General features: G+C 43.9%; 1 protein-coding gene across 14 annotated transcripts in view; it reads right to left on the minus strand.

The window, feature by feature from the left end:
• Window positions 1–25,443, minus strand: part of CACNA1B (calcium voltage-gated channel subunit alpha1 B) — a 302,614-nt gene that overhangs the window by 59,887 nt on the left and 217,284 nt on the right. For 12 of the 14 annotated variants that reach the window (XM_084494378.1, XM_084494376.1, XM_084494371.1 and 9 more), the window contains 7 exons: window positions 23,361–23,423; window positions 13,475–14,296; window positions 12,022–12,236; window positions 9,988–10,108; window positions 6,649–6,778; window positions 5,599–5,658; window positions 4,171–4,277 (listed from right to left, as the gene is read on the minus strand). In XM_084494378.1, coding sequence (XP_084350504.1) covers window positions 4,171–4,277; window positions 5,599–5,658; window positions 6,649–6,778; window positions 9,988–10,108; window positions 12,022–12,236; window positions 13,475–14,296; window positions 23,361–23,423 — 1,518 coding nt within the window. The remainder of the gene's footprint in view (window positions 1–4,170; window positions 4,278–5,598; window positions 5,659–6,648; window positions 6,779–9,987; window positions 10,109–12,021; window positions 12,237–13,474; window positions 14,297–23,360; window positions 23,424–25,443) is intronic. The other 2 variants (XM_084494383.1, XM_084494381.1) reach the window with 1 other exon arrangement.

Genomic DNA, 25,443 nt, shown 5'->3' on the forward strand with positions numbered 1-25,443 from the left:
GACAGACAGGGCTAGGTTGCGTTGCCCACCCTGCACAAAGCCAAGCCTGAAACCTTCAGCACTAGCACAGTTTAGACCACTGAGCCTCTAAATGAGAATAATTCCACTTCTTTAAAACTAGTTATTAAGATTTTTGTGAGCTATATAGCTACTAAACTCACGCATATACTCATGCATATAGCTACTAAATCATTCCCTCAAATCTTTTTTGGTACAAATATATCTGTTTATCACAGCTGCTGAATTTCTGGTCAAATGCAACACTTGTCACCTGGCTATCTAGTCTGCTTTTGTCCTCTGGGTAAAGGAAATTGGAATGAATGAGAACTGTTGAGGAAAACTACATTTCACTGAATAATGTGACAAAGGAGTCGATGTAATGGGTGTAACATGGTTCATTTCCACAGTGGCAAGTGTGTGTACACATATTTGACAGGCATAACAGTGCAGCAAGATACAGGAATAACATATTACCCCATGAAACTCCTAGAGAGAGATTCCAGCAAGAAGAAGACAAAGAAAGAGCAGAGTCAATGACAAACATAAGGCTGTACAGTGCACCCCATGCACCTGCAGACACGTGCTGGCAGAGAATCCCATCCCATCCCGCACCCACCAGCTCAGTGTTCATAAAAATCAACAAGTGAGGAAGCAACAGACTGGCTATACAGCATATACCCACACATCCCCCCGCAGAGCATCAGCCCTTCTACTGACAAGCAGGCAGGGCAAATGTGCCTTCACCCTACTGACACTTCAGGAGGTAATAACTTTGGTTGCTTGGCAAATGCCGTTTCATTTTTCAAAGAAATAGTGTGAAATTCTATGCATCTCAATGTAGAAAAGCATCTCAACACCTTTCTGGTGTTGAAAATGTAGAACTGCAATCTCTTTGCTCCTATTCATCAGCTATTCCTATGGAACAAATGGAATTTACACCTGGGGCTGGTAAATTTTGATGACAAATTTACTTGCTTGCTTTAAGCTCTTCTATTTCCCTAAAGACTACAATATGTCTGTATTTTTGTGGAATGCTCATCTGCAGAAAAAGAAAGGTATTTCCCTTTGAAATGCATTGCTAAATGGAGGACATTATTTTATCATCATCATCAGTATTAGTAACCTTTCTAGCATCTCACTGGGGATCTTGTTTTCAAAGTTGTTTGAACTACAGTCAAGCACAGAAGAGCTTCTAGAGCTGCAGGCAGAAGGCAGGCTGCTTTGAAAGGCTGAGATTAATGTTATGTACCTTGCAGCAGTCACTGATACCAACTCATACGGCTAAACAAACAGGCTGTTGGGGTATTCCAGGTGGAAGGGTTTCAGGGAGGTCTGTTTTCCCTAGGTTTTCAGGGACACATTGGTTCAGCAGGAAGGTAAACCACACCACCTTTACTGGACAGCCACCAGGTCAAGAACGTGCACGAGTTAAGTCACACTGACTGAGTGGCAATCACATATTCTTGCAAACAGAAACTACTCACAGCCACATTAAGTACATTTTTACAGTAACAGGTGATGAGTGACAGGACGCTAGTATTTGCTATCAAAAAAACACCAACCAATGGAGATCACCCATTTTTTTTCTCCAAAAGCTCATTTTCAGGATTATCAAAATTCAGCAGGGTCAGTGCATCTATCTGGCTTAACCAAACAATGCAGTTGAGCTAAGGACATGACTATCTACCCCACTCTTATCTGTACAGCCTGAGACTTGTTAGTATTCATAACTGGAGTGGTGGGAACAGAGGGCAAGTCATCTCCTACGAATGACTGGATTTCCTGCTTTCAGATTAGACAAGAGATACCACGAGGATTCTCTGAATTGGATGTCAACACTTGCTGCCAGCTGAAGTATGGGCACGCAGCAGCAGTTAGAATCATAATAAGAAATTCAAAATTTTCCGAGCCTCAGAAATAGGTTTGACTCACTTTAATCTGTGAGATAGTAAATAGGCAGACAGGTTTTATTCATTCCCTTCTGTAAATCCCTGCTCAATAATTGCTCAAAGAGCATGTAAAATAGAAACAGCTTGGGGCATGCTATTATGAAGCACAGTCAGGGGATGTACAAGTAATTTATTTAGAGGCTGATGAGGGGCTGTTAGATATTCACGGCCCAATGTAAGCAATGGGAAACCTGAGCACAAAACAACTCAGAAGGATTAAAAATTATTAATTTTAATCAATAACTTGTCCAAAAGAAAATTTTGTTTAAAGAGAAGATGTTTTAGATGCAAGCCCCGATGTTTGCTCTTGCAGAACAGAGCTGCTCTGAAGGGTTTACCTACTGCCCCTTCCCCAGTCTGTCTTCAAGGTTTGAATTCCTAATGGCAAAAGGGAAATTTTCAGTGAATCACAGACTGGAGCAATAATGCTTTGCACACTAATACTTGCGACTAATGTAATTTGACTTTTATCTCTCTCTTCAGCCTTTACATCTCAAAACAGATTTCCTTTACAACAGAGCACTCAGCCTCTCTGAAAGCTGATTTCTAATGAATAGTGACAAAGCCTCCAAAGAGGGAGGGCAGCCTCCCTTTGAAAAGCTTGCGTTGGGCATGACTGGCTCCCAGATCAAAACAATTCTTCAGCACAGGACTAGGCACAGAAAGCCTGTCTCTATTCAAAAATTTGCCACTGTCACCTCCACTAAAGGACAGCAAACGCTGCACACCCTGATCATCTAATCAGATACAGGAAGGCTCTGGGCATAGCTGATAAAAAATACAAGCACAGAATTGAAGAATTTGTGCATTCTTCAGGTGTACTTTCTCTAATCCATCTTTAATCCATCCTCCTTGGAAAAAGTGGCAAAGAAGAGGTGACGTTCCTCAGCTGTCTCAAAAACCATACCAGCAATTCCATCTCCTGCTCATCTGCTCCTTGGCAGGAGTCAAAGCAGCTGAAATATTTTTTACCCAGCATTTGTTAAGAAGAATAAAAGATCTTAAACAAAAATTTCACAGCCGTCATGTGAAAGGGACCTTGGCACCTCAGAAAATAAATTAAAAAAAAAAAAAGTCCTGAGAAAAAATCCAGGCCAACATTACCAGAGAGACCCTGGTAACATTTTTTTTTTTGTTGGTAGTGACATGAAAGCACGTAGGAAGAACAGCAGATACGGCCATCTGCCTAAATATTGCCATCAGTCTAAAGTACTCAAGACACGCTTTCACAGTTTCCTGACAAAGGTGAATGCTTTTTCTCATTAGCAAGTAAAACACTGCTAATTTCTTCATCTTCATTAATCATCATGTCAACAAACAGGTGAGTAGATTTTGGGCATGGGCTGCTAAACATTCACTGTAATTACTCAACACTAATTTAGCAGAAGATTAAACTGGCCAAGTCCCGAAGCCTGTTTCCAGGTCAAGTCCTAGAATTCCTCAGGAACATTTTTGCACTATGATTACTCCGTGGCCCAGAACTACAGGGAGGAAATGTCTTTCCTCAGTCCTACTTTGAGCTCACAAATTTGGAGGAACCTGCATTGCTCTTCCTCTGGCCTGCTCTGAGAAAAAAAATGTTCAAAATGAAAGCTAATCTTCATTTTGTAGAAATGAATCATCTATGTATGTTGCTCAAAACCCTTTACAACATTAAAGAACCCCATGGAGCATTATTTAATGTCCTAAATAGAGAGCAGTGATTGAGGGAGCAATTAGCCTTAAAGTGAAACTGTGGAAATGCAAATACACTGAATGAGAGAGGAGGAGGAAAAATACCAAAGGTATATGAATCAGAAACATCCATGACTCTAGAAAAAACGTTCTGTAAACAGTTCACAGAGCTATTAGCTCAGTTCATCAATTGTTTTTCCATAGTAAGAACAATTTTAAATAGAATTGCTTGAAGACAGAAGACTGCCACAAATGGTTATAACGCTTCCTTGAAAAGAAGTTGGCCAGAAGGTCACAAAAATCTTGACTCAACATTTGAATGAACAGCAGACAGACTCACCCTAAAGCTGGGAGAATTTTCAAGAGATTCTACAACACGAATTTAGAGCTTTTTTCCCCCAGCTCTAAGATGATAAAAGGTAAAAATTGAACATTTTGCTGAGAAATGGAGCCACAAATACTACACTTCAACTAGCTCTGCGCTGTGATCCTGCCTCCCTTGCAGCTTATTTCCTAGAAATTCGGGTGTTAAGAAAGATGTACTTACGAGAAGGCAAATGCCACCAAGGCCCCACTGACCACAATGAAGTCCAGGATATTCCACAGGTCACGGAAATAGGAGCCTGGGTGCAGTAACAGCCCCAAGTCAATCATCTGCAGGGGAAACACATCAGAAGAAGTTTTTTTTTGGGGGGGGAAAAAAAAAAGAAAAGAAAAGTGTCAAACCAGTGTTACTGAGGTACAGGAAGCATCCTCAATCAAATGACCCTTCACAAACCCTTCTTCAGTGTTCAACCAGCAGGGCAACACTGAGGTACTGTGTGTCTCTTTAGGCACAAAGAGCTTTAGCAAAGCCAAAGCTGAAGCCAATAAAATGTAACCAAAAGCATGACAGAAAAAAGCACTGTCTGCTATAGAGGGTTCTTTGCGCAGACATGCATTAGTTTATGGGAACAGCCATCTGCGCGCCAAGCATCGAAATAGTTTAAGTTTATTCTACCTCAATCCCACCAGATTTGTAGTAATTAACACTTGGAATAGGATATTACATAATAAAACTCAAAGAGGGAATGGAAGACCCACAGCCAAATGCAGCAAAGAAAAACGCCCACTCTGGAGCAGTCGCTGGAGGCTGCTGCTCAGCGCACGGCCTCGCTCGCTTCTGTACACGGCTGAGTCTTCCTTGTAATGCTGCTAAGGATCTTCTAAAAATCGAGCCTGAAAGTGCTTGCCAGAGATTTGATCAGCTTTCTGAGAGTTCTGCAACTGCCCACGTAAAGTTGCTTTTCTCAGATAGCTTCAAATCCTTCCATTGAACAAACGAGAGAATCTGTTTTTGCTTTTTAAAATCATTTACTTTAAATATTTTTTATTCTGCATCTCTTTTGCATCTTGCTCTGACAGTAAAAAAATAAATCCATCTTTACACCTAGAATAAATTTTGTTAAATTTGTTAGAATTACGCTTTCTGGCAAGTTACTGCCCCACATTTTCAGCTAAGCCCATCAACTCTGCTAAGCAAAGCACAAAGATGAATGCTCAACTTTTTAAAAAATGGTAAACCAAGCATCAGTCGTAATTAGTGTTCCTGATTGGCATCAAAGGAAAAGGGAAGAAGCAGACATGTCTCTGTAAGGTCTATCAGCTCCTGTGTCCTGAGCCACGCACAGACGTTTCTGCATCACGCACCCACATTTCATAGCCTCTTACACAACCACAGCTACTAAAGATATCCTTATTTTCCTGCATGAAATGTGAGACTGGAAAAAATTAGGAAGGCAGCTACAGAGAAGCATCTGTTGTGCATTGGCTACTTTTGAGTGCTGTTCCTGATTTAAAGCTTTTTCATCACCAACACCTCCCAGGCACCCCAGGAAGCTCTGCCGTGCTCCACCCTCTTTCTGCAGGTTCCCAGAAATAGATGAGCGTGGATCTGACAGGGGACATAAACACTTCTTTTTGGAAAAACTCCTACCTTGATCACCATCTCAAAGGTAAAGACACCCGTAAATATATAATCCAAGTATTTCAGAGCCTAAATTGGAAAGAGAAATGAGTATTAGACCACACACTGAAATGATCTGCACATGAGAAAAGTGTAAAATGTTTCTTCTAGCAATAGTCTTCTTGCCCCAGTGTCAGTGGATAAATGTCATCTCATGGGAGGCTGTCAAATAGTTTAGGCACACACTTGAATCATCTAATTTAAACACCAACATTTTTCCCAGTCCTTTCCAGACTGCACGAAGTCTGCCCATGGGTTGCTTCAGTACACTTGCATACATGGCAGGACTAATAAGGCAAAATGGGTATTGGAAATCAGAATATTCCAGTATCTTTTTCCTAGAGAGCTTATTTGCCGGCATCTGTGTAGCAGTATGAGGTTTTCTGCTGTAACTGATGATAGCATTATTAAAGACATCGCGAATGTAAGAGTGATAAAATCCTTTTGTTAAAGCTCATTGCACAGTTATTAAGGATGAGGAAGAAAGATAGCTTGTAGATACTTTGGCTCATTACTGCTATTGGGATTCCTCAATCCTCCTCTGGAAACAGCTCATACTGACCAGATTCAGAGCTGGCTACATACCACAGCTACCCACATTGAAATAATCCAAAATTAGGCAACTGCACGATGCAATTTCTGTACTTAACTTCCAGCCCTACACACCCTCAGGTGTCTACCTAATGGCCCAATGTCCTCCTGTGGTTGTTCTTGAGGCCAGACACGCAGCTATCTGCTTCACGGACCAGTGCTACCGGGCTGCGGGCGCACACCTGAAAGGTGGCACACGCCCTCTTCTTATAACATGAGGTGCCTGAGTTTGGCTCAATACCCACAGATGAATAGATTTTCTACTTATCCTAGATCATTATTATAGATCGTAGGTCGTAGGTTCGCCCCCAGATCACCCACTCGCCAGTGCACCGTGCTCTCCTCGTGAGATGAGGATGGATGTGCCACGTGTGTAACCGCTGGCAGAAGCAGAACAACTTTGTTCTGGCCATGCCATGCAGCACTCACATCATTCCTCGGTGACTCAGCTTGGACAGGGTCTTCTGCAGCCAGGGCAATGCTGCTGAGGGCTATCACTATGAGGATGACCATCTCGAAGTAGCGCAGGTTGACAATGTAGTGGAACAGACGCCGAATCCTGCAAACAAAAGCACGTGGGAGGACTTCTGCAGGTGCTGAAAAGTCAAGCACTGCAGCAGTACAGAAGATTGGCAGAAGGACAACGTTCAACAGGAATATCACCTTTAGGATTGCTAGTACAATAATGGTAAGAGAATAAAAATCAGGATTAATGGCTTTAATCTCAGGTTTGCATCAGATCTGCGGTGAGGTTTAAGGCAAGACATTTGACATATCTGCACTGGTCTCTGCCCCTTCCACAAAGCAACAACATGTGTCTGTCACAAGACATTGAGAGCTTTGAGTATTCGGACTCAGTTCTACAAATTATACTTACATGCCCCTTAAACCTATTCACTCTGAGCTCACAGGCAGAAGTCCCGTGAGTTCAGAACTAGTTTTGAAATCCTTACAGTATCAAATAGTCCCTTTGAAATTGATATATGCTATGTACTTTGAGACTCTTAGCAGAAACTGGCTTTGTATCTATGACTATTATTTCTACTAAGCTCTCTTCCCAAGTACCTCTGACTGCACTTTATTCTAAGCCATTCTTTATAAGCTGGACAAATACTTTACAGTAGTATATTTGATTACTTTAACCTAATATTTTGCTTCACAAATTGTATTCAACAAAAGTGACAAATGCTTCATTTTCTAAGCAATGCAAAACTATTCATAAATTTCAGCTAATAGCTCTCTATCTGAACACAGTTCACAAATATATCACTGCAAACACGGAGATATTTGCATTGTCAGATGAAAAAAGGACTTAGGTTCTGCCCCAGAATCAAATTATATGTGTAACTAACCAACAACCTTGTTATCTGAGAATGTAATTCAGTTACTGTATTGCATTTTCTCTAGCCAAATACCTGAACAGTTGGATTAAATTTCAATTTTCACATCTACTTATATATTCTTTTTCTCTGGATTACTAATGGATGCAGAATGAAAAAGAGCTACAAATACCAAGGAAACAGATTTGGTATGAAACAACATAAAGAAAAGCGCTTTTGTTGTTGCCTTAGTTTTGGTTATCCACCTGACTGTAGAGGTTTATCATCTATGTGCTCTGTGAATCCCTAGAAATGAAAAGCAACATTTTCAACAGCGTTTGTAACTGTAAATCATGCATCAAACTCAATTCAGCGAAGAAATAACAAGTGCCTATTTTGAGATCTTCATCATTTGTAACAAGCAATGAGAAGCGGAAGCATTAGTAAACTGCCAGTGGTGCTTGAGAAATCGTATTAATTCTTGTGTGTTTTAAGAGGGTGGGTGGCACTTTGAAAGGAATACATTTTGTTAATGTTTCCCACAGCTGTTTTGCCCACTAGCAGCACCCGGGTCGTGCATCCTCAGTGGAGTTTGGAGAGGAGATATTTAGAAATAGATGTGGTGAAAAACTTAGCAACAAGGTTTCATGAGAAAGCAGAAAGACCTCTCTCGAGAAGTTAGCACCAGCCAGAACACCTGAGGGGATACAGCTGGGTCTGCACCTTGCCCAGAAAAAGAGAAACAAAATTTTGACATCCTTAGAGTTTGGACTTTCTGTTATCATTTCCCTTTGGCCCTATGTTATAATACCCCTCCTCCCGTCAACCTTTTTTTTCAATGGCCATTTACTATTTACATTACACATTTACACTGTGTGGAGGTGCTGGAGAAACAGGCAAGAAAATTCAACTACCACCAAATCCTGATGATGAGGCTCAGGACAAGATGAGAAAAGACAAGCACGTGTACAAAATGACAAAGCCTCGCTGGGCTTGGGGCCACCTAGCTTCCTGTTGTCAGTGCTCCCTACAGCAACCTTTTTGCAAGTAACACTCATTTTTAGCTGTCATGTCACAACAAAAAGACTTGAGTTACCAAACAATGGGGAAATACTGTTTCCTTATGCAACCAGATGTGGCCCAAGCTCCATAATTCAAGTCTGCTGCAGAAAGTTTAATTTTCTATTACACTGTGGGTCGGTTCATTTCCTTTGGAGATTAGATTAGCAGCAGTTTGGGGTCACTCTCCCTCATATAACATCTGGCATTAACAGAGAGCCTCCAGCTTCCCTTGCTGACAAACTCTGCCTGCCCACACACTCATAGCTGTAGCATCCTGAAGCACATAGGGCTGTAGCCTGAATTACATTGTAGGCACTTGCATTTAAAGAAGGGATTCATTCAGCCTGCTGTGCAGGGGTGCCAGACCACAGCCCCCACCCCACCACAGATGCATTTCTGATGTCAAAGATGAGTGCACTGAGCGGCCCCAGTTTTACTCCGCTGACTGCACAGGCAGCCAGGACATCACAGCCCCCAGCAGGAGATGGCAGGGAGCCAGCCTCAATTCCCTTGAGTCCAGGTGCCAAAGGAAGGACCTGAGTCCACCTCAGGAGCCTGAGTGAGCAGAGGACAGCCTCAGAGAACATCTAGGACCAGCAACACATCTATCTCGGCCAGAGAGAAATGATCATGTCTGCTCCTAGCAGATATCTGGGCTGGCAGAAGTTTCAGACACCCTCTGCTGCCCTAAGTTACTGCTTTAAGTGACTCACAGGCCTTTATGCTACAATTATCATAGCCCCTGCTGCACTCATCTAGTCCTGTAGCCCTTCAAAGCAACATATTCTCTATTTACAGGCTTTGAGTACAAAGCTCCCCATGAGGCAGAGATGACTGAAGCAGAAGAAATGCTGTAATCCCAACATATCCCACAAGCCGTACTCTCAGCCCTAGCAAATGAAAAATATTCACGCATTCCCAGGAGTTCAAAGTTAGCAGTGATGCCAGGGTGCTACGACAGAAAGCGCATGAATTTCAGGTGAGGATCCTGCAAGGATTTACTGCCATCAAAACCACCCCATAGCCTGCTCCTCCAGGTAACCTCTTCTCCCAGTGGTGCCCCATGTCCCCCCTTTGGCAGGCACATTTCCTTCAGTGATCTGTAACTGAACACAGAATTGCACACCTGACCATCAGCAGGGCAGTTAGGAAGGGACTGCCTAAACCATCTCTTCCCTATACCGGCAATTTATTCCCCTAGAAAAGCTGAGCTGAGCAGCAGCATCAGGTCTGCAGCCTACATAAGCTTTTATTTTTTATAAGCTTTTTTATCTTTCCAAAGCGTTTGATAGGCAGAGATGAAGATCAAGCTAATGATATTTGTCTGAATACCCATGCCTGAAGTACACGTAACCGATGAGCAGCATTATAGAGTCAAAGGACTTACGGGTTTGTAGGACTTAGGATGAACATGGAACTGTAAGGCAAGATTGGTTTAGGCCCGTTTTTTGTCAAGTCATCAACGTCCTTCTTCTCCTCTGTTTTACTTTCAAACTCAACGTTGTTCACTGAAATGCGAATTCAAGGAAACAGAAACAAGAGAGTTAAAAATGCATCTCCACTCTTCATGGAGCAGGCTGCCTGCAACAGCTGGATATGCAAACAATGCAGCTGGGATAGAAAACAGCCTTTGAATATGTTGATTAAATGTGATGAACAATCATTTGATTATTATCACTGCTATTTACTACAGTATGATATACACTGCAATTATACTCCTTAACCGCTGCACTGATGAGCAATATATCAGAAATGGCCAGGAAATGAAGATGCCCAGTGGAGACAAAGAAACCTTGCATTTATTTGTACAAGATCTGCCAACTGGGGATGGAATTCCTTTCCAAATATCATAAACCACTAGGGAGAGAAGATCAGCTAGGGATCCTTGGAAAGAAAAAAAAGACAGTAAGTCTAACCAACCCCATAATTCTGAATCTTTTCCTATGGACCAGTAGCAGAATTGGTTTGGGAACATGTAAAAAAGCAAATTCATAGATGAGCTTTAATAATTCTCAGACTAAGACTGCTGAACCTTCCAGCACTAGGAGCAGAGGCTTGGAAAGGACTTCTTGGACCACCTAGCTCCATGCCTGCATAGTGTACCCCAGTTTTGGCAGAGCTCCCCATGTACAAAAGGTGTCAAGCTCCATCTCACAACAGATTTTTAACTTACAGGATCCCATTTCAGAAGATTGTTCTGAATCTCAGTCCCAGAAGGTTAGAAATACATCCTATAATTTCCATTATAAGTTTACTTGCAGTGGGTTTATAAGTTAATTTACTTAAGATAATGCTCAATATATGAACTAGAAAACATTTTATGCTGCAAATTCTTTTCTTAGACAGATAGATACACTTGTCTATTAATTCACAGGACCTAGCATCCCAAGCCCCCACCCACTTATAATCTGTTGGATGAAGGTTTTTTATTACTTTTTATTTTGTTTTGTAACAAAATGACATTTCATTGCGTGTGAGTGACATGTTCAATAATTCCTTACTGTATCTCAAGCCAGATACACAGGAAATGGCCAGGAAAGAGAGAGTCTGATAAATTGTGATTGATGGGAACTCAGCGCTGCAACTGAGTAAAATTACCATCTAAGAAGAAAAGAAAAAAGAAAAAAGACAGGCAAGTCTTGTGTAACTGACAATGCTGTGGAAAATCACGTAGAGAAACCATTAGCTCTCGGCTGTGCCCCTTGAAAGAAGAGTCCTGACAGCCCACAACCTAAGGTGGACCTCCTGAATTTCACACTGTGCCTCTCCTTAAGAGGAGAGATTTTAAAATTATGCAGCCTGCAAGCACCCAAAGCAGCAGGGTCACACAACAGGCATTGTGAAGCTTGCACAGCCATGAAGGACCTGCTGTTCCATGGTCAGGCAACACAATAAACCAAGAAGACCAAATTCAGTCTGTGGGCTCTAACACAACACCATTGCCTCCCTCGTCCCTTGGCTGAGACCAGCCAGGTCCCTGGGGCACCAGAAGAACCCCAGCAGAGCACTGGTGCACTAGAAGCTTGCAGCATGGCAGCAGAGGAACACAGAGGACCCAATCCTGTGCTCACAGCAAGGCCTGCTGGAAGAAGTTGCTTATTTTGCTGCAGAGCTCTCAGTTACTGCACTTTGTGGTCCTGCTTGCTCTTTATTCTCTCTGATCTCCAGCTGACCCGTGAGGGTCATGCATAACGTGGGTGTGCTCTGGGTGAGCCATCTGCAGGAAACCTTGAGGTGTTCTCCAGAGCCACCAGGTGACCCTTCTGCATGACCCATAGAGCCTGTTTTAACACCAAGATCTCCCGTCCTACCACAAGGATGCTGGTGGCCAGTACAGACCATCGCACACTGTGCGCAGGTAGCGCCTTGGACAAACAGCTCTTCTCTGGCAATTTCAGAGCAAGCGGACAAAGGCACTCACTTGGTATGACAGTGGTTTCTCCCGGCGGGGCAGTGATGGTCACGGGGATGTTCACAGTGGTGGTTTTGTCCAGAGGTGGCTGAATCATGCGCGTCACGTTCTTCTGGTTGTCGGCATCTTCTGGCTGCTCCGGCACTTTCTGCAGGTAGGTGCTGGGAAGGGTGTGCACGGGGACGCTCACGCTTCCGCTAGCCTCGATCTCACACTGGTTCTCCCTAAGGCAGAAAAGCAAATTTGAATAAATATGGCCTGACAAAGGCTCATAGAACATATGCCGCAGCTCTTGGTAGGTTTTGCTTGACTGTTTTCTACATGGAAGTGCTTTGCAGAAAATTCACATACTGTAGGAAAACTTACTGAAAGCACAGTATGTGACTTTTACCTCCAAGAGCTTCTGAACCAACATCCAAACACAACATTAAGAGGAACTGTGTCACTGAAAGTAACTTTATTCTATTTAATGAGACTTGGGACCGAGGTTCCTGGGTACGGACCACATGGCACTTGCATATAGCAGTGTCATTAGCTCTCCAGCGTCAGCTGCTTTCTGAATGAAGTCTGATATTCTGCTGCTTAAATGTTCTCCTGAGGCCTTATTTAAATTTGGTGACCCTCTTTTCCAATCCTGAACCACTTTGTAATGTTGTTGCAAATGGCTTCTGCAGCTATTCCTCTGCAGCAGCAGCGATATTTCAGTGAGGAGGAAAGTGAGCTTGGGCACATGATCAAACTAAACAATATGCAAAGTGTTTTGATATCCATCTGAAAGGAAGATAATATAGACAGGAAAATGATTATCTCAACGCCACTCACAGCTCTACATGCTGACATGAACTCTATTCTAAGGAATCCCAGTGAAATTTCTTTTCCATCAGATTAATGAAGCTGAAAAGCCAATCTATCCTCCTTTATTAACTACGCTAAATGCTTCACCAGTACTAGTTTTCTCACTTGACTTACATAAGAATTAAGCAGACTGGGATACGTCATTGTTCTTAATGGAAGAAGCCGCTTCCCTCACGGCCAAGTGCTGTAACAACTGGTGATGCAGCCCAAAGGCTCAGCATTAGAAAAGAGAAAGCCTAAAAGACTATAGGACAGACTGGATTCCATTTAAAAGTATGTCAGAAACCCCAGGTTCCTTCAGAGGCCGTGAAATTCTCTGCCTTGTGCAGACTACTTGTCCTAGTGTGTCTGTTGGTTTTGAGATCAAGGATAATTTCCTGCCTTAACCCTGAGCCACTCTGTGGGCCAACATGGATCAGAATCATCCTTGAGAGCCTCTTTTGTTACTGATTTAAGCAAAATGAAACTGCAGGTTACAGCAGTAACCACCATAAGTTCAAGAACAGCAGGGAATGCCGCAGGGAGGGGAATAACCTGATTTCTGAAAGGCATTTGGGTTCTCACAGCCCCCGAGCTGCCACAGGGATGTGTCTGACTGCTCACTTACTTGGGCTGATGATTCCGGTGCTCCTTCTCTCCAGCCTCCCCCTCCTTCTCCCCATTCTCCTTCTCCACCGAATCGTACGTCGACAGCGCCCTGTTCCTGAACCTGTGCCGTCTGTGAGGCTCTTCTCCGTTCTCGCCCTTGGAACAGGGCTCTCCTTCCCGGTTCCCAGACCTCGACCCTCCTCGGTGTCGGGAACGCCGCTCGCCCCGGGCCCCGTTGATCGTCCCGTTGCCTTCCTTGCCCTGCCTTTCCGCAGAGTGCCGGTGAGTCCGATGCCTACGGTGCTCCTTCTCGGCACCTTCCTCCACCGACCCTCGGCGGTGGTGCCTCTTTCCCCCTTCCTGGCCCCTGGTGCGGTCACTTTTCCCTTCCTTGCTGCACCCTTCCACCTCCTTGCTGCGGCTCCTGTGCTGCCGGTGCCTCTCCTCCTTACTGTTGGTGCCGGACTCCCCGTTCTCCTCCTTGGTCACATCGCACTTCTCTTGCTCTCCCAGTTTGTCCTTATCCCGATGCCGGTGATGCTTTCGTGGAGCTTCTGCTCCATCGGCAGAGCTGACCTTGCTCTGCTCCACCTCCTGCACGTCCCCGGGGCTCAGCTTGCTGATGTTGTTCCTCCCTTCGCCCCTCGGCTCCACCACCAGCGGCCGGTCCAAATGCGTCTTCATGTCGGGACGGATGTGGAGGGTGGTGGCATAACGCACCCGCTCCTCGGGATCCAGCTCGTTGTACAGCGCCTCGCAGCTGGCTCGGAAATTGTGCATCCGGATCTGGCTGGTCCTCTGCTCCCAGACTGATTTGGATTTGGAGGAGTTCTGCTGCTTGCTACGGAGGGGAGGAAGAGGGAAAGTTAGTATCAAACTTTGCACCAGTTCCCTAGAAATCAACCACCCCCCCCCCAAAAAAAAATAATAAAAAAAAAAATAAAGGAAATTTTCAGCTGAGACAGGGTGTTAGAGGGTAGAGCCAAAGAAGTTATAGGAATGGAGAGAGAATGGCTGGCAGAGAATATGAGCAGGGAAAGCCAGCAGGATCATCCGTGTTAGTTTGCCCCCACACACTTTAGGCACTATGAAACGGGCCCTCAGGAAAGGATCGTCTTGCTTTCTGAAAGGCAATGATCCCCCTTGAACACCTCAGGCATAGTTTGGAGGGTTAAAGTCAGTACTCACGGAAACTGTATCACACAACCAGAGCTTTTAAATAGCCTGCAGGGCTTCCCCAAAAAATCACAGCACTTTTCTGTCCACCTGGAAACGTCTGGATGAGCAAATTAGTGTACAACAAGTGACAGGAGGAGCAAGGGGAGATGAAACCTGCCCCTGAGGGCCCTACCACCAGCCCCTGCAGCCAGAGGTGCCCCTCTGCAGGCAGGACAGCCCCTGACAGAGCAGGGGACATTGCTCCAAACCCAGGGCATCCAGCCCAAGCATCACAGGAGCCTGGAGAAGTACAAGTAAGGAAGGAAAACTGTTCTGCATACCAGGGACTGGGGATCACACGTAGATGCAGACAATGCAAGCACCTTTATCCCCTGGAGAGACTTATCGCTTTCCTTCTGTTACCTACTACAGTGAGAACACCCCCATTGTCAATGCCTTAATGCTTTGATTTTTTTCGCACAGCACCCGGTTTCTGACCACCACACGTGAATGTGTCACGTACCCAGCCACTGCAGGAAGAGAAGCCTGTTCTCCTTTCCTCCTAAACATTGTAAATCAAATATCTGCAAATTCTGCTTTCCCATAAAATCAAAGTAAACCCCCCGGCTTCCATGGGGGGGGAGTTCTTGATTTAGCCTGGTTGAAGTTGGCACCTTTTTTCTTCCTTAATGAAATTACTTCTAACAAAAGAGAGGAAAATCATTTTCCTTCCACCGAGCTGCTCAGACATCTCCATTTGCTACGCATTAGCCTGACCTCTGCAGCCAGAGGGGCTGCACAGGGCTCACGAATCTCCTCTGCTCCACACACGCCCCACAAGGCTGTGGGGATAGGGAGGCAGACGCAGCTTCCTTACGTACTTTGTGGGCTCCCCTGACAATAGCAGAAGGCAGCCTTTGCGTGCGTGCGTGCTGATTCAGAGTGTCAGGGTCTGTCGCCGTGCTCGAACCCCGGGGAGGCAGCATTCAGATGGGCTCACGGAGCACAGCGGGAGCTGTCGGAAAGGCTTTGCATCTCAGATGCTTTGCTGTTTTTTTTTTTCCTTTTTTTTTTTTTTTTTTTTTTTTTCCTCTTCACTGAGAGTGCTGTTCCCCGGTTCTGCTAAAAGAGGTAAAAACCTACTTAAATGTTCACTGAAAATGGGATGAGGGCATCCAGGAATTGTGAATGAATCTGGTTTAACCCAGAAAGAAGAGAGAGCACAGCTTAGCACTGGAACTACAAATCTAAGCCCCCTGTTCCCAGGAGGTACATCCTGGATCAATTCTCCATCAGCTGAGTGCCCCATTTACATCACAGCAGAAGAATGGGTGACAAAAATCACAGCCCTAAACACAAATAATATCATAAGGTGCTGGGGACACAGCACCCCACTCACCCAACTCTCCACATCATACAGAGGGAGGCTGTTCACAGGGGAGAGCACCCCCGGGCTGTCCCCAGCAACAGGAGATGAACAGCTGGCAGTAACCTGGTATTTTTGGTGGGATTCAGTCCTGTGAAAGGTCCAACCACTATCAACCATCAGCAGATTTACTTGATTTTAAAGGGAATTAATGGGTAACATGCAAAGTCTCCTCTAGCCGCCCCAACCTGCTGTCCCATGCAAGGATTTCCCACGGGAAGAGGTGCTCTGCAGTCACAGCTCTGCACCGTCAGCCGAGATCAGAGATGGAGCTGCTTGGTGTGGGTGCCCCAGGATATCCCACATGTCCTCCAAAGTGGAGGTGTGGGTGCCTTGCTCTGCTCCAGATCTAGCTGGACCAGACCAATCCGGACTATGCAAACCTACAAAAGCCTCCTCTTTAACACAGAAGCCCAGGAAACAAGGCAGCTTGGCCCTGAGCATGTGCACGTCCGAGCTCCCTGAGCACAGGCTGTGTGTAGCCACCAACCAAATTTGTTCTTTGGGGACGTTTCTCACTTGAAAATGAGAGAACCTGGGGGTGAGGACAGGCTTCTATTTTGCACCTTGAACATCCAGAGCGAGCTGCCAACACTGCAGTGATAACTAGGAACAACAAATTCAGTTAGAGTTGGGAAACTGCCTTTGTGCTGGCTGAGACCCTCAATTTCTTCCCAAATCAAGAGCACAATCTCCTGCTCCACATGCAGGCACCAGGCTGGGGTGGGATGCAAAGCTCTCAGCCTCCCTGCACAGACTCAAAGCAAAGCCAGGGGTCATCAGGCAGCTGTCCTGGACACTGCCCTTCCACCAGTGCCTGCACTGAGCCCAGTCTCTGAAATCAGGCTGGACATGGTGAGAGAGGAGGTGCTCAGGACGGGGACTTGTGACCTTCCCTGCCACAAGTGGTGATGGGACTTCTGGACAAAGCCTATAAAATCCCTCCAAAATGCGCACACATCTGCAGCTTCAGAGATTTTCTGGCTTGTACTAAATTTTAGTTCTGAAAACCAGATGCTCACAGGAGATTTCAGAGCCTCTCTCTCGAGGGTTGGGTCATTTACCTACAAGTGCAGGAATGGTTTGCTCTGACACAAGATTTATCACTTCAGAGTAACTTTTTCATTGTGTTTCCTTTACCCTAAGAACACAAATCAGCCTTAAAAGCAAAGCTCTCTCTGGGGTGCTACAGCTTCCATTGTACTTGGCTCACGGCTAGCTGACAGGTGAAGTTGCTGCTGGGTGCACACATCACTGAGAACCTGGAGCAACCGAGCAATGTACATGTTAACTAAGCCTATTTTGGTAAAACCACTGCCTTAAAATAGATACAGACATTTCAGATTTCTCAGCACATCTGGAAGTGAGAGGTCCAACATCCTTAACACTGACACAGGTAATGGAGGTGATTGCCAAAGGACTACGACACACAGCCACCCACTGGCTTTGGTCACTAACAAGACAGAGAGCAGGAGGCTCAGAAGTAAGGACTGCATCCCGTCTTCTTGCTATATGAAAACTCCTTCTCCCACTCAAATAAAATAAATAAATAAATAAATAAAAATTTAAAAAAAGGAAAATGTAAAATGTATAAAGTGCAGTAAAATATCAATCAATCGGGAAAACGTGAGGCGTGCCTGTGAGCTCATTATTGCTTTCATACGAGTCGAGAACATCAGGAACAAGTGACAGCACGCATAAAGGCTGCTGTAGGAAATGGATGTAAAGGAGTGGAGCAGGCGGGTCCCTCTGGGGACCGTGTTCAGGGCTTTTCAGAGAGAAAGCGGCAGCAGCTGGAGGGAACGTGTCGCCTGCTTGTCCAATTACATTTATCTGACTCTTGCTTTCTACAAGTTCCCACAGCAACTGAATGTGGACACGTGTGACAGCTTCTTCTCTCCTGTTGCTCTGCTGTACATCTCCTCAGAGGAGAGCTTTTTAACTTATTTATGGCACAACAGAAACATCACCTTACAACAAAACCTGGTTACAACCACCTGCCTGTGAGGATATGGTGCCTATCACACAGTGCAAAGAACCGCAGAAGAGATGGAAACACAGAACTGGGGCAAAAAGATTTCCGCTGCTTCCTCCAGAGTTTGGTTCAGTGAATTATTAAATGCTGCATGAGCTGGGGCAGACACAAGCCACCTACGGTACAAAGCATGATGTGCCACAGCATGGCGTGACTTGTCTGTAAAATATCCAAACTGAAAAAAAAAAAAAAAAAAAAAAAAAAAAAGACTCTGTGATAACAAATATTTCTTTCCACAAAAGACAACTATTTATGATTCCATCTCCTCCTTATCCTAAATCCTGCTGTTTGCTTCTTAAAATTCTTCTGAATTCATTAAGAAAATGGCATTGATCATCTCTGATTTACCGGCACTGTGCAAAGCTTAATGTTAATCCACTTTCTTTACAACTTTTTTCATCCCTATTTTCTGTGTACAGAATATTTCAAACTGTATAAAGGGGTGCTGACAATGCACTCAGTTTTCAGGTCCTCTGGGCTTGTAATGTTGTAGTAGATACTTCTGCTAATATGCTTCTCTGAGAAGCTCCATTGTTTCTGTTTGGATTAAGCAGCCAGCAGTAAAATCCTGGGGCTAGAAAGAAAACCATGAAGTTCTTGTAGAATGAAATAGAATTCATATTAATGAATCAGTGACTAATATTGGCACAAATAAAAAATGCAGCCAGTAACTGTGTAGATCACTAAAGAAAGCAAAGCATATTTTTAAACATACTCTAATCTTAGGGTATTCCTTAATGATTAAAGATTTTGTTATCATAACCTTTTAAAATCACAGCTTTAGTTAATGGCACTTTGCTTCCCAGACCTACTGGTTTAATCAGCTACATGAATGCAATATTTAAAATTTTGCTTTAGTAAATAATGAACGAAAACTGGCTATGAATGTACCAATTTTATGTTTAAAATACCTACATATTAGATTGTGGCTATGAAAGAATACATTCTGATTACAGATGAAAGGATTTTTTTTTGTTAAAATATAGTTTAAAAAAATGTTATATAAAAACCCTTTCAGCTAAAAATTGTATTTTCTGTCCATAAATTTAGAGAATTTTCACCATGTTTCAATTTTCCACCTGGAAAATACAAATGAAGCATTTCAATCTGGGGTGGGCACATGTGAAGGAGAAGGTTTTCTCTCTGGTTTGATAAAACAATTTTCTTTCAGATGAAGTCACTGCTAGCATTTCAATTTGCTTTGCCCATGACCCTGGGAGTTGCTGCTTGGATGCTTTAGCATCTTTTCTTCTTTATGAGCCATATTTCCTGCCTGGGCTCTCTTGAGAAACGCACTGTGCTCTCCCACTGAGCTGATGGGGCAGTGTGCATCGCAGAAACACCATTACCAAGGATGAACATGGAAAACACTGTCCTGTCTCTCCCTGTATTACTCTTGAATTTGATTTCTCTTTGTATATATTAGATTATATTAGATTTTCTGATATTTCAGTTTCTCAGAAAGAAACTATCTTTTTTCATAATGTTTCTTCTTAAGTTCTTTAGCTAGAAAAACTAAATTTTGAATATGACCTAGATTTAATATAATACCGGCCACATATCACGCCCTCATATTCAGAAACTTGCTGGTGAAACTTAAAATGCCTTTCAAACTCTTATAGACATAACTTCCTAGATCAAGAAAGTTCACTAAATTCAACATTTTTATGCATATATATTTTTTATTTTATTATTTTTTTTTTTAATATTGTCACCCTCAGACAGAATTTCTACTTCCTTTACCTGCTCTTTTAGACAATTCCGAGAACTGTGACTGCAGGCTGGCTTCACCCCATCCCCTGGGAGGAGCTCCTTTGGTAGCAGGTCAAGTCTGGGCCAGAGAAAGGCTTCCCTCCACCAGCCGGCCAGCCCTGCAGGATCTGCCACCACAGGTGAACGTCTGAGAGAGGATTTCCTAAAAACTCACTAAGTAAGGAGTCAGCTAAGCAGCATTAAGACGGCTGAGACCACTGAGAAAAACTTGCTAAGCCACAAATAAGCTGCTGATGCCCCTGCTGACCACAGGTAATTGGTCCCAGCAGGAGGAAAAATCTGGGACGCTCGAGGAGGACCAAGCCTGCTGCCACTGCAGCATCAAGCCCTTCAGCTGGTGCCTTCAGCCAGAATAGAAGCAGAAAGTTTCCAAAATGCATCTGAACAAAAGTTTGGAAAGCTCTGCTGTTTCATTACCACTCCCATGGGGTGTCCATGGCCATGATTTCCTCCGAGCAGTAGAAATTATCTGCTGCCGCTTAGTATTTGACAGCTGCTGTGTCGCCTGTTTTCATACAGCTCTGCAGTGATGCAGAGTTCATCCAAGCTTCCTGGTGTTAATGTAGCAAAAGTTTTGCTGCTTTCAGCTTAATGTTTTCCTAAGGACAGAAGGATTTCACTCAACCATAGATCACCACCTGCATGGTGCTTCCTATCACTCTAACATGATGTTTTATATATGAATATATGCATAAATATAATATATATGCATATATTTATACATATAACCTGGAATTAGCATCAGAAAGTGACTCACCTTATGTTTTTTGTTTGTTTGTTTTTTGTTAAGAAACTAGCTTGGGCATTTTTCTTTTAGGTTCTTACCTATTTTTCTAAGGAAATTTCTAAATTATCAGAGAAAGAACATGGAAAAAAACAAACAAGAAACCAAACCCCCAAACCTCTATCTCAGAAGGTTTTTAAATAATCTTGGTTCTTTCAAAAGGCTGGATTTGCATATCCTGGTTCTCACTGATGTTAACGACACCACGACTTCAATGCCATTTGAGCTATGTAGAGGAGAAAAGGAACAGGATTTTTTTGCACCTTTTAAAAGCTTTTTTAAAATGACTAGACTACTGTTCAGCTTTCATCTGTGCACAAAAATTAGACCACTGTTCAATATAATTACAGCAATAGCACTCACAGTGGGCAAAAAAGAGTGGTATAAAGGCATCTTGGACTGATGCTGGCTTTCACCGGGGACAGGGAGACCACAGGACCTGCAGGTACCTGAGAGAAGTGGTTCCACTTTATTTATTTGAATTTAAAATTAAAAATACACTTCTAACCATGACATTTATACTGAGTGTATGAGACCTTCAGATGCCTTTATCCTTCAGGGGGCTCTCGATGCTCTGTGATGGCTGATACTTTTACATGTGGCACACTCTTATGGGGCCCAGTCATTTAATCAAAGTTAGGGTGTTTGCTGCAAAAATGTGAGGGAAATGCTGGGGACACCCACAGAAAAGAAAACGCACACTCATCTGTCAAAACGATCCTGTTTTGCATAGGAAATTATAAATTATTGCCCAGACACTGTATACATGTAGAAACGTTAAATACAATGCAAATTACATTTGCCTCTACACAACTGAAGAGAGGTAAAGTGGTTTCACACATAGAGAAATGTGGTTTAAGCTGCGGTGATTTTGTCAGTTTGGCTAGCACAGAAAAGTGCAGGCAAAATGAAAGCCTCTGTAAGCAGCATATATTGAAAATCCACCCTAACACAAGCCCAAATATACATTTTTTTTTCAGTAAAAATTCATTCTCTTCAGAGAATGGATGTGAGTCATAAGAGCCAGAGATGCCTCTTTCTATTCTGCACTGCCTCTATTGCTGGTGGGGAGTTAGCAACAGACCTCAATGGCAAACACAGCTGAACACAGGCAAATCCTCCTGCTAAGTGGATTTTAGTTCCCGCAGTTTGATTTTATCTTTTTTAATGGAAGCTCCGGAAGTTTGGAAAAGGAGCCAAACCCTTTGTTCTTTCTGATTTTATTCTTAACTGTGCGAATGTGGCCTCAGATGGGTTTGGTGCAACTTCTGCTGGCGTGCACTCAAGTGCCGAGAGGTGAGGCACTGGGCAGCATCTCTCCAGCATCACCACCTTTAACCATACACTCCGTTGCCCCCCTTCCCCTTCACCCTGACAAGTGCAAGGCAGGATGAGACCCCCAAAGGGCAGCCAACTGCTCCCTGCACCTTTGTGCCTGCCCAGAGTCCCAGCAGCCAGGCAATGCATTGGAAGAAATGAGCCAAAAGCTTCCCTAGTGTCGTCTGCTCCCCAGTTTTGCGCTGTCCCGGTCCTGTGAGATCTCAGATGGGTGCATTTGCCCCACCAGCACAGGCACCTGCTTTTGCCGGATGCAAAAGTGGTCAGAGAAACTAAATCCACACACTGTAGTAACCCAAGTGTCCATCAGTGGACCACCAAAACACCCAGGGCCGCAGGGAACAAGGAAGATGTTAGGAAGCTGGTGGAAAACTTCCTTTGCTTCACCGTGCCTTTGGTACGCTGAATCCTGCCATGGTGCACATAAGGACAAACCCACAAGCGTTTGAATTGCACTTACTTGTCTCTCCAAAAGCATTAAAGAAGAAAGACAACGTCAGATGGTAACAGTATAACTCAAAGCAACGACGCTAAGATGGGTGGATGACAAGCTGGTGACAAGTTTTGTTGTATTAGTCGGCGGGGAACGATGGTTATTTTCTACAAACCTGCATCGGTGTCAAAGCGCACCCTTGATTCACAGCAAAGCCAGCAAGATTTGGTTGTTAGGAGGTGCGTGAAGTGAATGGAAGATCTACCACTGTGTTTGCTCAACCACGGGTACATAGGAGCTTGCTGAGTGCCTCATTTTTGCCGTATCTGTAGCATTAAGCACCAGCTCAGGAAGGTTAGAGAGCACAGGTGTAACTCATGCTCTAAGTTTCCCAAGGATATTTATGCAGAGTTTTCCAATTTGGTCTCACTCGGGCCCTAATTCCAGAAGTTTCTCCTCCAGCTTTCATTTAAGGAGAACACTCATGGTGGGCACCCATTCTCCTATTGGACCCTAAGTGCAAACACTGGTGGAACATCAAAGCCATCAGCCCAGTGCATAATAAACACAGAGGACAAAAATACAAGTGAGAACAAGACGAACCATCAAATGAGGGCAGAGGGGAGAAGAGGGAAGATAATTAAGGAAGGAACAAAGGTGAATAATTAAGGGGATGGGAGGAAAACAAAGGGAGGAGGAAGGAAAAATCACAGTCAATGTACAAAACACTACAGAGTTGCTCACGATCAAATCACAAGCATTATATGGCAATGTTGCACACCTTCCAGTCCTTCCACTGTATGTTGGTCTGGAGGCTTTCCACAATGATGGGAATGATTTTTGGAAAAAATAAGGGGGCTGTGAAGGCATCGGGAGAGGGGGAAATAGGGAGGCTTATAAATATAGAGATATATATGATAAATCCATTTACTGAATATCGTAACAGAGAGCAACTCACGGTGAATTTACGCTGGAGACTGACGAGCTGCGAGATACAGTACCTCGAGTTTGCTTTACAAAACTGCACATGCAAAAACAAAACAAACAAAGAAAACAAAAAGTGAGAAAAAAAAAAAAAGAGAAGAGAAACTATAAGAGACATTGGGAGGAGACTCATACAGGCTGTGTCCTATCGAATGCAGACTGCAGCGTGCATCTTGGTAGGAGACCAGGCAAGCTTCAGAAAGTGTGGAAGCCACAGACACACCACCTTCTAGTTGACAGGGAAACAACCAAAGAATCAAAATGGAACCAAAAGGGAAATAAATTAAAAGGTAAACCAAAAGCCACACGATGATATTAGGACTTTATGCCTCCATATGCTATACTCACAAAATCAAAGTCCTCCGCAGAAGTCATCTTTAGGACCTCGGGGTAGAGGTCTTTGTAGAAACAGATGGTGATTGCTTTTACAGCTGTGCTGCAAATCATTAGTTCCAAGTGGGAGCGGGATGCAAGACTGCTATTTCCCCCTCCGGCACCATGAGATGAGAGGAGGAAGCCTGAGAGCAGCGAAGAGCAGAGGCCGGAGGGAGGACCCTGGGCCATGCCTGGAGAACCAAAATCCAGCTGAGCCCCAGCAGCTGGTGCCAGGCTGCTTCAGCTCGGTCCTTGCGCCACGTGGGCTCTCCAGGGGCACCTACCTCTCTCCTCTGCCAGGCACAGGGGTGTGTCTGAGCTCAAACCATCCGAATATGGCTCACCGCGTCTAAAAACCTGTGTCTGCTGCAGCTTAGGCAAAGGATTACATGTTATTTAAAGGACCTTGTTTCAACTCACGTGTAATTTTGTAGATTCTCCTCCATTCAGTGTGCGTTTGTATAAATGTCATTACACATGGGGGGTTCTGAATATGGAAATAGCCAAATTACACAGAAAACAAAAAGTTTATTCTTCCTCTGGCAGGGAATCTACACAAAACCAGGATTCTAAATATCTTGATAGATCTTGGCTTGAGGCACTAACGTTTCACAGTTATAAACAATAATTTTTATAAATCTACATCATCTGAAGAACCCTCTCCGATGACAGAAAACAAAATCCCTTCACCTCCTGAATTTGCCTTTTCAGTTGCAGCAGTTTTTCCTGCTTCCCTGAGAGCTTCAATCTGTTAACAATCAGTGCTATCAAGCCAGAAGGTCCAATTAAAATCTAATGTTCTTTGGATATCATATGAGTAGAATTTTAAATACACATTTCCTTAAAATTACCAGAATCTCCTGAACAGAAATGTTGGCCCATGTGAAGTATATAACACAACCACCCAAAGGCCAAGAAAACTGCAACAAATATAAGTAGCATTATGAAAAGTGTTTATAAAAGTTTCACTTGGAGCAAAGAATCGGCTGTGCAGCCAGGTAAGGCACTCTGCCCCAAATTCCCTATTTCTACATTTGCACCTTGCCAAATAAAAGGGGAGCAGGAATCAAAGGGAGGTTGCATGCTCTGCCAGGTTGCCGGGGAGTTTGTTCCCAGGTTGTTCAGGCTGGGGACTCCTTTACTTCTTGGCTGGATGACAAAGTCCCAGGATGGCAACTGAACCTTGCAGAGAGCAAGCCCCTGCCTGCACAAATGCCTGAAGCACAGGTAAAGGATTTCTTGGGCAAAACAGGTGGAAAACTCATGATGGAGGAGAACGTACCAGGCTGCCTTAATTTACCTGGGGGTCAGCACTGACATTGTGTAGTACCTGTGGAAATGTTGCTTTTAATTGCTAAAAAGATGCTCTCAATATCCCTTGGCAGAAGACTTGAATGAATTTTTGCATTTATCCCTGCCTCATTTGGTGCAGTGCAGGATGGAGGCCATGCTGTGGTCCTGCCAAACATCCTTGTAACTTGGCCAGGCAACGTTATGCAAGTCCTGCAGCACTCCAGGTTCACTTCTTTGCTCTTGTTCCTGGAGCTGTTTTTTTTCTGAAACTGTGACCGACTACATTTTCACTGGAACTGCGGAGAGGAAAGCTGGGAAGCCAAGACAGCCTCCTTTTCTGAATCAAAACGACAGAAGTACTTGAGCTTTGCTCCGTGCTACTTACCATC

The sequence above is a fragment of the Aythya ferina genome (genome assembly GCF_964211825.1).
Source record: "Aythya ferina genome assembly, chromosome: 20".
Classification (NCBI taxonomy): Eukaryota; Metazoa; Chordata; class Aves; order Anseriformes; family Anatidae; genus Aythya; species Aythya ferina.